We start from the raw sequence: 12,754 nt of genomic DNA, 5'->3' as shown, positions 1-12,754 counted from the left end.
TCTATAGTATAAAATAATCTATGGGTTATTTTACCAAATTGGTTCAAACAATATTTTTCTTCTCCCATTTTTTTTGTATCTGTTAGGGATTTAAGTTAAGTCCTCTCTCCTATTTTAGTATTTGCAAAGTTGTTTCAAATTCCTCCAATTTTTTTCTTAACTCTTGAAATGTTGAACTGGAACATATCCAGTTGTGATTATTGTCTGAAACTTGTATAGAAGATGGTGCTGACACAACTCTTCTAAGGCACTGCATCACTAGTGTCTCATAACAAAATCATGCAAATCTCCAATACATTTGAGGGATGTGACGGACATCAACAGAAACCTCTCAGGGGTGGATTACAGAGGCTTGAACAGAGGCCCAGTGAGCCCTTTTAACACCACATAGTTCCCAAGAAGGAACAGAAACAAGAAGGAAATGCCTAAGCTGTCTTGTGAATGTCTGTCTTTAGAAACACCAATATGTAGCCACCACATACACCTAAAGCATGGACAGGGTCAATGAAACTCGGAATGGCCATCTCGGTGCATTTCAGAAAAAGTCTGTCTTCCTCTTCTTTAGCCAGGACTTAAGTAACTGGCACTGGAGTTGACAGAGAGAACCATAGAGGATACTGAATGGTCTTGCTCAGGGCGATCAGATTCATCTCTCCACTGAACTGCTGGCAGATCACACTTACAGTCTGAGGGTGCCTCCAATCTCCAGAAATCAGTCCCGTCTCTGATCATCTGTGTGACCTCAGATCGTCTTTTCTCTATGGACTGGATGAGTTCAGTAAAGATCCTCTCACTGTCCTCCACTGCTGTCTGTGCAGAGCGCTGTAGAACACACATTACAATCAGCTCTTACGGCTGCTCACACAGTCTGCTGTGCTTCAGTGGGACTGAAAATCACCTTCAATAACCAACTGAAGAAGAGTCTTAACTAAACCAGCGCTGCTGCTTCTCCTGGAATTTTCTCTGTGTATCACCCAAGTATTTCTATAGGACAAAAAATGACGGTGAATCACAGAAATATGAGTGAAACTGAAGGTAACATAAATGTATTTGCATGACTCCTGCCATTGTGTTTTTTATCTCAGAATACTGGATGGATTGCATTCTTAACTATGACAAAAACACATCAAAATCAACAATAAAGATTAGTAAGTGCTCAGGACTTCTTTTTTACATTCGTTACAAATAGCTTTTATTTCTCTATCATTGCCTTTTAAACATGTTAATCTATTAATTAATTAATAGTAATGATTTAATCCTTATTTAATGATATCAGAAATAAGTTATTTAGCATGACAAAAATCAGCACACCAGGGTCTTTCAGTCTGTACCTGTTTCTCAGCCCTCTCTGCTGCTGTTGATACAGTGCTGTGATTTTTGTGTTCATCCACCATACAGAGCAAACAAATACAACGATGGTCAGTGTGGCAGTACATTTTCAGCAGTTTTTCATGTTTACGGCAGATCATCTCCTGAAGTCGTCCAGTGGCGTCTATAAGATTGTGTCTCTTGTAACGAATCAGCTCATGAGGAAATATGAATAATTAACCATAACTAGTTATAATTAATTATTCATATTTTAGATCCGCTGTAGATATTTACTTGACCTCTCAGGGTCAACTGTCTGTCAATTCTAAGAACGTTAATTTCCTGGTTAAGGGAAATAACTTCTTACTGTACAATTCTACAAAGAGCTTGTAGCATAAATCTTGCATAATAAGTGACTCCGGTTATGAGCAAACAATGAACACGTCAAGTGTGATACAAGTAAGGTTTTATTAACTACATAAACACTTAAACTAGTCTAACGTACTACATAAACACATAAACTGGTCTAACATCCTACATAAACACATAAACTGGTCTAACATACACATACACACACACACACACATCTACAGTTGGTATAGGAAAGAGTTAAAGTTAACAAAATATGTATTGTGTGTTTGAGTGGTCCAGACGCTACACTCTTTTGTTTGAAAAAATTCTCATGTTGTTCAAGGTGGTTTTGGCAATAAGAATTCAGACCCACCAGACAGGACTTCACAGCTTTTTGTTTTATTTCCGTACAGACGTCACACTCCACAACTTCAGTTTGGAGTTCAGTCTACTTCAGTTCCTCCACCACTTCAGCGTTTTTTCCTAAAGCAGGTCTAGGTCTGAAGGTCTGTGTGCACTGAGGGCAGCTGTAGACTCTCTTCTCATCCTCTTGATTCCAGTGGTCTGAAATGCAACTCTTACAGTAACCGTGTCCACAGGGAATAGTCACTGGATCCTTCAGCAAATCCAGACACACTGAACAGCTGAACTGCTCTGCTGAAACACTTGCTTCAGCCATTTCACTGCATGCCATTGCACACACATATAGAGACACAACACAGCTAAATGGCACTAACCAGGTGATTTCCTGGTTCTGTGTTTGAGAGACATGCGAAAAAAAGGTGTGTATGTGAAGAGATTTTTTTAATGCAAAATTACTCATAAAATAGTTTTGAAGTAGTGTAGTGATCTAGCACTACAACACTTCACATTTTGCATATCTTCTTAAACACATCTGATTCAGGTCATGAGCTCATTAGTAAAGACTCCAAGAACTGAAATGGATGTATTAGACAAAGGAGACATGCAAAATGTGCAGTGTTGGGGCTCCTCAGTGAACATGGTTGGGAACCACTGGTCTATTAGTTTGACGAAGAGTATTTAGTGCTGTGTCTTGTCTTGTTTGACCCATGAAATAGTAACAAAGTAAAGAAAATATATTTTTCTTTGTATGTCTACTGTATGTTGGAAATTCTATGCATATTTTTAAACGAATGGAGCATATAGTGCATTTTTAAGGGGGCCCAGAGTGTGTTACAAAATTGACAAAAGGACCTTTTTAATTTACCTAAATAAGCATTTAAAAAAAATTGTGTATTTTATACATTATTGTTTTATAACAATAACACTTCTATTATCTTAAGAGTAATTTCTGAGCCATTTTTAGTTAAGAATACACTATAAATATACTACGTACCATATTTTTGCTACTAAAATTTTTTTTTTTTTTGCCTTTTATACAGTTCGTTTTATAAAATAATTATGTTCCATTTGTGATCTTTACAAAATTTGACTTATGGCCTTTTAGCATATTATGCAGCTTTTAAGATGGTTATATATATAAATAAAATATATGACATTTTCTAAGATTTAGCCCTATACATACTGTGATGGTCTGATTTCTTTAAGCTTGTCACTGAAAATGCATTTTTAGGCATTTCAAACTTCAGAAGCTGCTTTGACTGAGAAGATAACAGAGAGCAGCAGTAAGTGCCTGAAGTTTGTGTCATGGCCAGCAGATAATTGACTCAAAGATGTTCTACAATGAAAGTATATCAGCAAAATGATCTTTGCAGATGCAATGTACATTTTCATACTATACCTCCCTGTAAACCAGGACTTCTGGTCCTACTCTAAATAAAACATTTGCAGTCCATTAACACTAACATAAAGCCATAACCCCAGATCAGTAAGAAGTTCAAAGAAATGTTTGTCAGATATTCAAACCTTTGCCATGTGTGACATACAGTTCCCTATCGATACTTTACTCGTGCTGTGTCTGCTAAGACGCTTTGGGGAAAACTCCTTTTTCTCCATTGACTGAAGCCTTTTTCAATAACGCAGTGTAACTGCAAGGTCATTGGTTCGTGCAGTGAATAAAAACGAACCAATGGCTCGGCAGCGGAGCTGCACGAGCCTATGGCGACAAAGCCCGCCAGAGCCCGCCAGAATGGACGGGGCCATCTGGCTATATAAGCAGGCATTCCGCCGTAGGATCCTCAGATTAATTCTCCTTCAGCGACGACGACGATCTCCGCTGATCTACGAGACTCGAAGCCTGCTCTCTGTGGAAACACCTCGCAGCGGATTAAGCTGAACCAGTGACCTCTATTCTCGGCTGATTCGCCGCTCCTCCGCCGTCTTCAGTGTCGCAGCAGCAAAGGTACCAGCTGATTCCCTGCTGCCATCCGGCAAGCCTAAAAGAGCTTATTTCTAAGAGGTAAGTTCTTAAAGAGCAAATTTTCTAGCGACATTGTTGCAAATGTCGCGCTGCGAGTGTGGCTCGTGCAGAGGAGTAGTGAGTGCGTTGCCTGTCTGGGCAGCCTCCACGCAAAGATGCTCTCGCTGTGAGCCCACGTGCCTGCTCTCCCCGCTGCACTTTGATCTGCCGGTGTGTTTTACACATGAGGATCAGCGCCCCTCGTTACATCGAGCGGCTCTAACTTCCTGGGCGAATCAGAACAGAACGCTGTCATCTCTCTATTGTTGACAGCTTCGCATTGTGTGTGTGGCGCTGAAGCTGCGCTCAGACAGACTGCTTTCATTCAAAAGCCCCAGTCTGTTCCCGTTTCGCTCGCTGGTCCCCTACTGCTCTCATGTTTCTCCCCCTCCCGGTTACCTCGGAGGAAGAAACGGCAAGTTCATGGTTTGAGCGATCAGGCTTGAGTGATTTTACGCCGACACACATCCCGCATGCCTCACTTGATCTGCCAGTGTGTGTGTTACACGCGAGGATCAGCGTCCCCCGTTACATCGAGTGGCACAATCCTTCTAAGTGATCGGAATGGAATGCTGTCACTGCTGGAATGCTGTCACTGCTGTCATTTGTGTGTGCGTCGCGGTGGCTGCTTTCACTATGAAAGTGTGAGTCTGTCCCTACGCTTGTGTTTCTCCCCTCCCAGTTACATTGGAGAAAGAAACAGCGAATTTGCGGGTTTGATTGATTAGACTTGAGTGTTTTTCATGCCGGCACAGCTCCCGTGTTCGTCACACTCCATGCAGCTCTTTGATCGGCCAGCGTGTTTTACACGTGAGGATCAGCGCCTCTCCTGCGACTTATTCCTATTTACTGTGACATATCTCTGATATTGTCCTTCCTGCAAGAGCTGTTGGATAAGGGTCCATCCCCTTACACACTCAAGATCTATGTAGCAGCCATAGCAGCCTCTCACGCTCCTATAACTGGCCAATTGGTGGGCAGGAACAACCTAGTTGTTTGTTTTTTGAAGGGGTCTAGGAGGCTCAACCCGCCTCGCCCCATCACCGTCCCTATGTGGGATCTGCCCGCGGTGTTGAGGGTTCTAAGGAACCCTCCCTTTGAGCCGCTACAGTCTATTGACCTTCGTCCCCTGACGCTGAAAGCTGCTCTGCTACTGGCGTTAGCATCGGTGAAGCATATGGGAGATTTGCAGGTGCTCTGTGAGCCCCAACTACCTCGAATTTGGGCTCAGCGACTCTAAAGTCATCCTGAAGCCAAGGCATGGTTATGTACCTAAAGTGCTCTCTACTCTGTTCAGAGCACAGATAATAACTCTATCGGCGGCGCTTCCTCCTTCGGAGCAAGACCAAGAGTTGTATCTACTCTGCCCCGTCAGGGCGTTGAGAGTTTATGTTGAACGCTCTGCCCTGTTCAGGCAGTCGGATCAGCTCTTTAGATGCTTCCGCAGCCGCACCAAAGGGTTTCCGGTCACAAAGCAAAGACTTTCCAAATGGATAGGTGACGCTATTGCGCTAGCATACTCTTCTTTGGGCCTACAATGCCCCATAGGAGTAAGAGCCCACTCAACTAGAGGTGTCTCCTCTTCCTGGGCTTGGTCTAGCGGTGTGTCCCTCGCAGAGATTTGTGCGGTGGCCGGCTGGGCCGTCCACATTTACCAGGTTCTATAATCTGGACATCCCGGCCTTACAGGTCTGCATGAATGGGCTCACTCTTGTCATATGACAAACCAGTGTTCAGGTATTCATGTACGCTTTTTGTCCTCACTGAGTTCCGAGGCTGTACTAAATTATCTTGGGACGATTATTTAAGGCTGGGCCGACCTCTGTGAGTTTGGACCTATTGCCTCCTGCGGGGCTTCCCTGCAAAATACTTGGGCCCTCTGGGCCCCCTTGGGTGCTTAAGGCAAGTTCAAGTATTAGTCGTTCCTCTAGCATAGCACGGCGGGTTTGTACTGGTTCCTCAAAGTGGCTTAGCAGATGCAGTACGAGTGAAGTATCGATAGGGAATGTACTCGGTTACTAACCTGACCTTGGTTTCCTGAGATACGGAATGAGTACTGCGTACTTTGCCGTGCTATGTAGCTGCACGACTCAGTCATTGCTTCAGTCGAAGTAACCCGAGGATCCTACAGCGGAACGCCCGCTTATATAGCCAGATGGCCCGCCCATTCTGGCGGGCTTTGTCGCCATAGGCTCGTTCAGCTCCGCTGCTGAGCCATTGGTTCGTTTTTTATTCACTGCACAAACCAATGGTCGTGCAGTTACACTGCATTATTGAAAGTCATCAGAGAAAAAGGAGTTTTCCCCAAAGTACTCGTTCCATATCTCAGGGAACCAAGGTTGAGTTAGTAACCGAGTACGTTTATTCTCATCAATATTCTTGTCCTCTATTTTATACATATTTATTTATTCATTTAACAAATGCTTTTGTCCAAAGCAACTCGCAAATGTTTATCACAAGAAATTAATCATAATAACAATATCTGTGCACAGTTTAGAGTATAAGCTACATTGGTATCCAAGCTAGAACAGGGGAATGCAGAAAAGAACAGAGTTAGAACAAGAAAAGTGTAGTGAGTCCCTTTGTATATGGCTGTGGATTAGTTAAGTGCTTAAAGCAAAGGTGTACCTTTAGATGTTTCTTTAACATTGTAATGGTCTCAGCTCATTCCATCAAGTGGTATAGAAAAAGAGTATGTATGTATATTATGGGAAAAAATTACTATGGAAGTGTTTGGTTGGCAACATTCTTCAGGATATCTTCTTTTGTGTTCAGTAGAAGTAAGAAATTAATTCAGGTTTGGAACAACTTGAGGGTGAGTAAATAATGGCAAAATTTTACTGTATGAACTGTCAGGGTGAAGTGTCCCTTTAACATATACTCTCCCCTTATGAAACAAAAATATATGGAAAAATACTTCAAAATGTAATGACAGATTTGTGAACAATATTTGAGAGAAATAGGCCTTTTGTGTACATAGAAAAGTCTTAGATCTTTGAGTTCAGCTCATGAAAAATGGGGGCAAAAACAAAAGTGTTGCATTTATAATTTTGTTCAGTGTATTATATAATACATTTCCATATAAGGGAAACTAGTGCTGATATTTTTAAATATACTGCAATATGTGCATTGACCATGTATGGTTATATATATTGATAAATAAAAATATAAGACAAAAATAGCATTACATGTAATATTCATTGGCAAACTGATGACACTGCATTTTGATCCACTACTATAATATTTCACAAGTTCGTTGCCGTTAGTTTTTTTTTTTTGTAGCTGAGTTGAAAACTGTTCAACTTTGGGTAAAACATAGCACTCATCTTTGTCACTTTTTACTCAGTCGTCCAATTAATGGAGGAGGACAAATACTACACCGACCAATCATCCCACTTGTATAACGACTGAACAACTCTGGAGAAGTTCATATTGCTGGGTACTTTCTTCAAAATGAGATGCTATACATTACTTCCATAGATATTCTAAATCACATCAACCATGTAAAACAATAGAACTTATATTATAGAAATGTAAACACGTGTTCAGGCATAAAATATTGCCGCAATCCCACATACATGTAAATGCATTATTCTATAAAGGGTAGAATTGAAGATCTGAAGCTCTTTATTCTTATCTTTTTTTTTTAGATCTAATCAAATCTGTTACATCAACAAGTGTGTATTGTTACTAAGCAGCAACATCTGTCAAATCCCATTAACTATTTTAGGCAAATCAGCATGTGCGGAATCCATGGACCATCTATTTTATGTCACACAGTTTCACTGTTGGATATTCAGCTGATCCAAATAATCTGTACACAAATGGAAATATAAACCTAAACCCAGGATAGAGTGGCTGAGTGAATGTGGTCTGGACTCTGTGAATGAGGGCCATTGTGTCAGAGATGTTGTAGAAGGACAGAATTCCGATTTTGTGATCCACATACACTCCTATTTTATGGGAGCTTGACACTGCAGAGAGTTCAGTCTGTTTGTTATTTTGACAGAATGTGTAACTGGAAGGAGAGCAGATTAAACTCCAGGACTGATCATTACCTCCAAATTTGCTCTTATCACCCCATCCCTTCCTGCTTATACTCTGATAAGACACTGATATACACACACAATAATCACCACTCCATTCAACCTCCCAGTAGCAGCGTTCACGCACGCTCTCAATACACAACACCTGAGGCCAAAAACTAAATCTGTCTGGGTGATCAGGACACTCTTGGCGTGTTCTACTGTAAGTCACCACTCTGTTCCTCTCAGGAAGACGGAGGTGTTTGTGCACTGTGTTTGGATCCAGAGTAAATCGACAGAAATCTGATGGAGACAAAAAACATGATCTGCACCTAAATCTGTAGTTTCAATAATTAAAACATTAAATTCATCTATTAGTTTTCATATAGCTAAAATGTGATGGATGTTGTTATGAATGAAATGAATGCTGATAACTACAACTTTCATATCATATTTTACTTTTATTTTAAAACACTGATGTAGTGTATTCTGATAACAAGTTTTGCCAAATGTGCATGGGATCCATTTTATATGTAAATAAACAAGTCTTATCTTCATGTTTCATAGAAAAAAATACACTGATTTATCAGTGTTCATAATTGGATCTTTTCCTATAGGAATGTATATAAATATTTTATCGACAACAATCCTATTTTTTGCATGTTCCTATTTTCCTAGTAACTTACACTGTAGGAAGTCTTTCCTGCTCTCATATTCTGGGGTGGGAATGATCTGGATGCATGTCACTGTGGAAAACAACACACATGACACACAGTTTCAGTGTAAAGGAACTAGATAGATAGAATACCAATGAGTCTCCAGTACTTTACCTCTTCCAGAAAGTTTTTCAATCTCTTCTCTGCAGAAATCCTCCAGTTTCTGTCTCAGTTTAGCGACTGATTTTCCTACAACATCCAAAGAACTGTCAGTGATGCTGGGAACATCTGGAGATCCAGGAGGAACAGGGAGAGACGGGAAACTCTACACAGACACAAACAACTAGAGAATAAATTTAAGACAGAAATATTTCATAGAGAGTAAATGCTGCTCAAGTGTCAATAAAATCTGTAAAAGCTCTCAGTAATGAAAAGACTGATGGCCATGGTGTTACCTGGAGGAAATAGGTGTGATTATGTGTCTGTGAAAGCTGTTGTAGTTCAGCATCACTCCTCCTTAGTTGATCAATTTCATGCTCTAGTTCTTTCAAGAGACCTTCAGCTCGACTCACTACAATCTTTTCTCGATCTTTGATCATCTGTGTAACCTCAGAGCGTCTTCTCTCAATGGAGCTGATGAGTTCAGTAAAGATCCTCTCACTGTCCTCCACTGCTGTCTGTGCAGAGCGCTGTAGGACACACATTACAATCAGCTCTTACTGCTGCTCACACAGTCTGCTGTGCTTCAGTGGGACTGAAAATCACCCTCAATAACCAACTGAAGAAGAGTCTTGACTAAACCAGCGCTGCTGCTTCTCCTCAGAACTCACCTTGTGAATCTCCACAGCCTCTTTCAGCTCCTGAAGCTTCTGCTCTCGCTCCTTGATTTGCTGCTGGAATTTTCTCTGTGTCTGAACCAAGTGTTTCTGTAGGACAAAAGCAGCAAGTCACAGAAATATATTGACTGAAAACAAACGTTCAAATTGTTTTTGTATGTGACTACCGCTTTTGTGTTTTATCTCACAGAACTGGATTAATGACATTCTTAACCATGAAAAACCACATAAATGAATGATTTCCTACTATAGTCTAGCTGGAAGTCTAGCTAACTTTTTTTCTCTAGTGTCACTGTTATTTGTCTATCATCGTCTTATAAAAATGTAAATTTATTTCAGCTGTTAATGATACAGTGTTAAGGTCATGTGAATTGTGATTTGATATTGTTGCAACAGACAGAATCAGCATACAATGCCGTACCTGTTTCTCGGCCCTCTCCACTGCACTTGAGACAGTTTTGTGTTTTTTGTGTTCATCCACCACACAGAGCACACAAATGCGACACTTGTCAGTACGGCAGTAAATGTCCAGCAGTTTTTCATGTTTCTGGCAGATCATCTTCTGTAGTCGTCCAGTGGCGTCCATTAGATTGTGTTTCTTTCCTTTAAAGAGATTCTCATGTTGTTCAAGGTGGTTTTGACAGTAGGAATTCAGACACACCAGACAGGACTTCACAGCTTTGTGTTTTCTTCCAATGCAGACGTCACACTCCACATCTCCAGGTCCAGCAGGAACAGTTTGGAGTTCAGTTTTCTTCAGTTGCTCCACCACTTCAGCCAGCATGGTGTTTTTGCCTAAAGTAGGTTTTGGTCTGAATGTCTGTCGGCACTGAGGGCAGCTGTAGACTCTCTTGTCATCCTCTTGATTCCAGTGGTCTGTAATGCAGCTCTTACAGTAACTGTGTCCACAGGGAATGGCTACTGGATCCTTCAGCAAATCCAGACACACTGAACAGCTGAACTGCTCTGCTGAAACACTTGCTTCAGCCATTTCACTGCATGCACTCACAGACAGAGACACAACACAGCTAAACGGCACTTAGGTTGCATTTTCCCTGAACTGGAGAGAACTGGATTCATTTCCTGGTTCTCTGATTGAGAGACGTGTGCAAATCAGGTATGCCTGTGACGTGCAAAAGGTATGTTTGCAAAAGGCTTGATCACTGATAATGCAACCATCTAATAGATTTCAGTTTCATACTGTACAGAGACAAATAAAGTGTCACGATCACCAGCTGGAGTGCCCATAAGCTCCCCCAGGGGCACTCCTTACTACTCCTTTACCATTCCATCAAGAACTACATTTCCCATTAACCTTTGCCTGGACTGTAATCTGTGCCTGTACAACCTTTGCCTGTACTCACTCTGTGATCACTTCCGCCTGCATATCATTAGCTTGTTAAGGTCGGTGTGTTTATAAGGTTTGTGCTTGATTTATTGTGCATCGGTCATTGTTTCCTGTATGTGTGTTCCCAGTTGATGCTCTCTCTTGCCTACTCTGAGTGGTTTATGCTCATGATCCCCTATGTGGATTGCAGCTTGGTTCTTGGCTTGGATAATCTGTGTTTGTGTTTTAATAAACTTTTGTGCTTGCACTTGGATTCTCGCTCCCTCTGGTCTTGGCTCACATGTAACATAAAGGCTTTAATAGAGTGTATTGCTTGACTATGCTGTTTATAATAACTGCATGAAGCTGCAATATTGAATATTAACTGTGATGATGAACAAAAACATCATCACTGTGATCTGTTAAGGTTGTGTCCCATGCCTTCAGCCCAAGTCACTGGAGTAGGCGGCAACATTTCCGTGATCCTACATAAGATGATCAGTGAGGAGAATGGATGAATCCACACAGAAAAATGATGATGATGATGATTATAATGATTAGTGCATCAGTTGTATTCAATGTACAATAGCTACATTTTTGTAATATGGTCTTACATTATCAACATGGTTTTTCCTGGTCTCGTAATGCACCATTTTATTTTAAGGACCAATTCTCACTATTAACTAGTTGCATTAGCATGAATATTATAAGCATATTGGCTGTTTATTAGTACTTATAATGTGCATATTAATTCAGCATGATCATATTTTAAATCCCTTAATCCTACCCCATACCTAAACTTAACAACTAACTTATTAACCAATAATAAGTAGCAAATTAGGAGTTTATTGAGGCAAAAGTTGTAATTAATAATTAGTTAGTAAGAATTTGTACCTGTGTGAATATGATACACAAACTCTCGGTTGGATAAAGCAAACTAGTACACACTTATAAAGTTTTAATCAATGAAGATTGTAATCAAGGTAAAGACGTACAATACACATACAGGAGTCATACATTAAGCACGGGTGAGTTTGTTATTATTGACTACATTTACATGCACCCTCATAATACGATTACAATTGGATTTTTTTATTAATATTGTGATTAAACTTTGTAAACCTCATGTAAACACAATACTTCGATCAAACTAATGTGATAAAGTTCATTGTAACAATAACTGCCTTTAATTGTTGTCACAGGTTCACCAGGCTCTCTAACCACCTCCACTCAGCGATCTCAGTCACCAGCATTCTAATCATCACCATCTGCAAGTCATTACAATATGTTGCTTTGTTTCATAATTACAGTGTATACGTATTTCTTTATTTACCCCAGAAGAACTGAAGTAAAATGTGACAACATGCCCCGTAGGTGGGTTACATTGTAACCTCTGAGGGGCATGTTGTAACATGACCATATGACAGCTTAAAATGTTATATGATCTAATGAAAAAAAATATACAAGACAAACTAAAATCTTTTGTCAATAAAATAAAAAAAATGTTTTTTATATAAAATAATGGCGTTTTTTAATTTTGGAGTTTGACAACGAACGCATTGCCACCATGCCTCGGACGGCCCTGATCGCAACACACAGCTATACAATATAGTTCAAAACAATGTGGGCAAATAGATGAAGAAACACATTGGGAAAAGCATCGGGCCCTGAGACAAGAACCAAAGTTTCCTCCACATGTCTAAGGCAGGGGTTTTCAACCTGTGGGGCAGCACCTGTCAAGGGGGGACGCGAGCACCAGTTAATTCAGAGATGTTCTCTTGAGAATTTATGAATATGAGTTAACAAATCTTTAGCCATCCACTAGGGGGCAATCTGACTCCCACTGCTAGTCGACAGTTAGAGCAGAGTTG

At 40.5% G+C, this 12,754-nt stretch overlaps 2 protein-coding genes across 2 annotated transcripts in view; both read right to left on the bottom strand.

Annotated features, from left to right (window-relative positions):
- Positions 1-924: 924 nt before the first annotated feature.
- Positions 925-12,754, bottom strand: part of LOC107552296 (E3 ubiquitin/ISG15 ligase TRIM25-like) — a 29,524-nt gene continuing 17,694 nt past the window's right edge. Inside the window, exon 2 of the mRNA XM_016234156.1 lies at positions 925-984. Coding sequence (XP_016089642.1) covers positions 925-984 — 60 coding nt within the window. The remainder of the gene's footprint in view (positions 985-12,754) is intronic.
- On the bottom strand, positions 7,565-10,584 carry LOC107552303 (tripartite motif-containing protein 16-like protein). Its single transcript, XM_016234161.1, has 6 exons — positions 9,978-10,584; positions 9,551-9,646; positions 9,176-9,409; positions 8,895-9,045; positions 8,751-8,810; positions 7,565-8,367 (listed from the first exon to the last, which is right to left on the bottom strand). The coding sequence occupies exons 1-6, from the start codon at positions 10,545-10,547 to the stop codon at positions 7,802-7,804; spliced, it is 1,677 nt and encodes a 558-aa protein (XP_016089647.1). The 5' UTR covers positions 10,548-10,584; the 3' UTR covers positions 7,565-7,801.

This window comes from Sinocyclocheilus grahami, unplaced genomic scaffold, assembly GCF_001515645.1.
Source record: "Sinocyclocheilus grahami isolate Dianchi unplaced genomic scaffold, SAMN03320097.WGS_v1.1 scaffold446.1, whole genome shotgun sequence".
In the NCBI taxonomy this organism is placed as follows: domain Eukaryota; kingdom Metazoa; phylum Chordata; class Actinopteri; order Cypriniformes; family Cyprinidae; genus Sinocyclocheilus; species Sinocyclocheilus grahami.
This window is presented reverse-complemented; position numbering and strand designations above follow the sequence as displayed.

What these genes read in the sequence shown, in the direction of transcription:
- LOC107552303 (XM_016234161.1), bottom strand. Translation starts at nt 10,547, where the DNA reads ATGGCTGAAGCAAGTGTTTCAGCAGAGCAGTTCAGCTGTTCAGTGTGT. An exon ending in AGGCTGTGGAGATTCACAAG is followed by an intron (nt 9,410 to 9,550) that starts GTGAGTTCTGAG and finishes TGTGTCCTACAG; the next exon opens with CGCTCTGCACAGACAGCAGT. An exon ending in TGAAAAACTTTCTGGAAGAG is followed by an intron (nt 8,811 to 8,894) that starts GTAAAGTACTGG and finishes TGTTTTCCACAG; the next exon opens with TGACATGCATCCAGATCATT.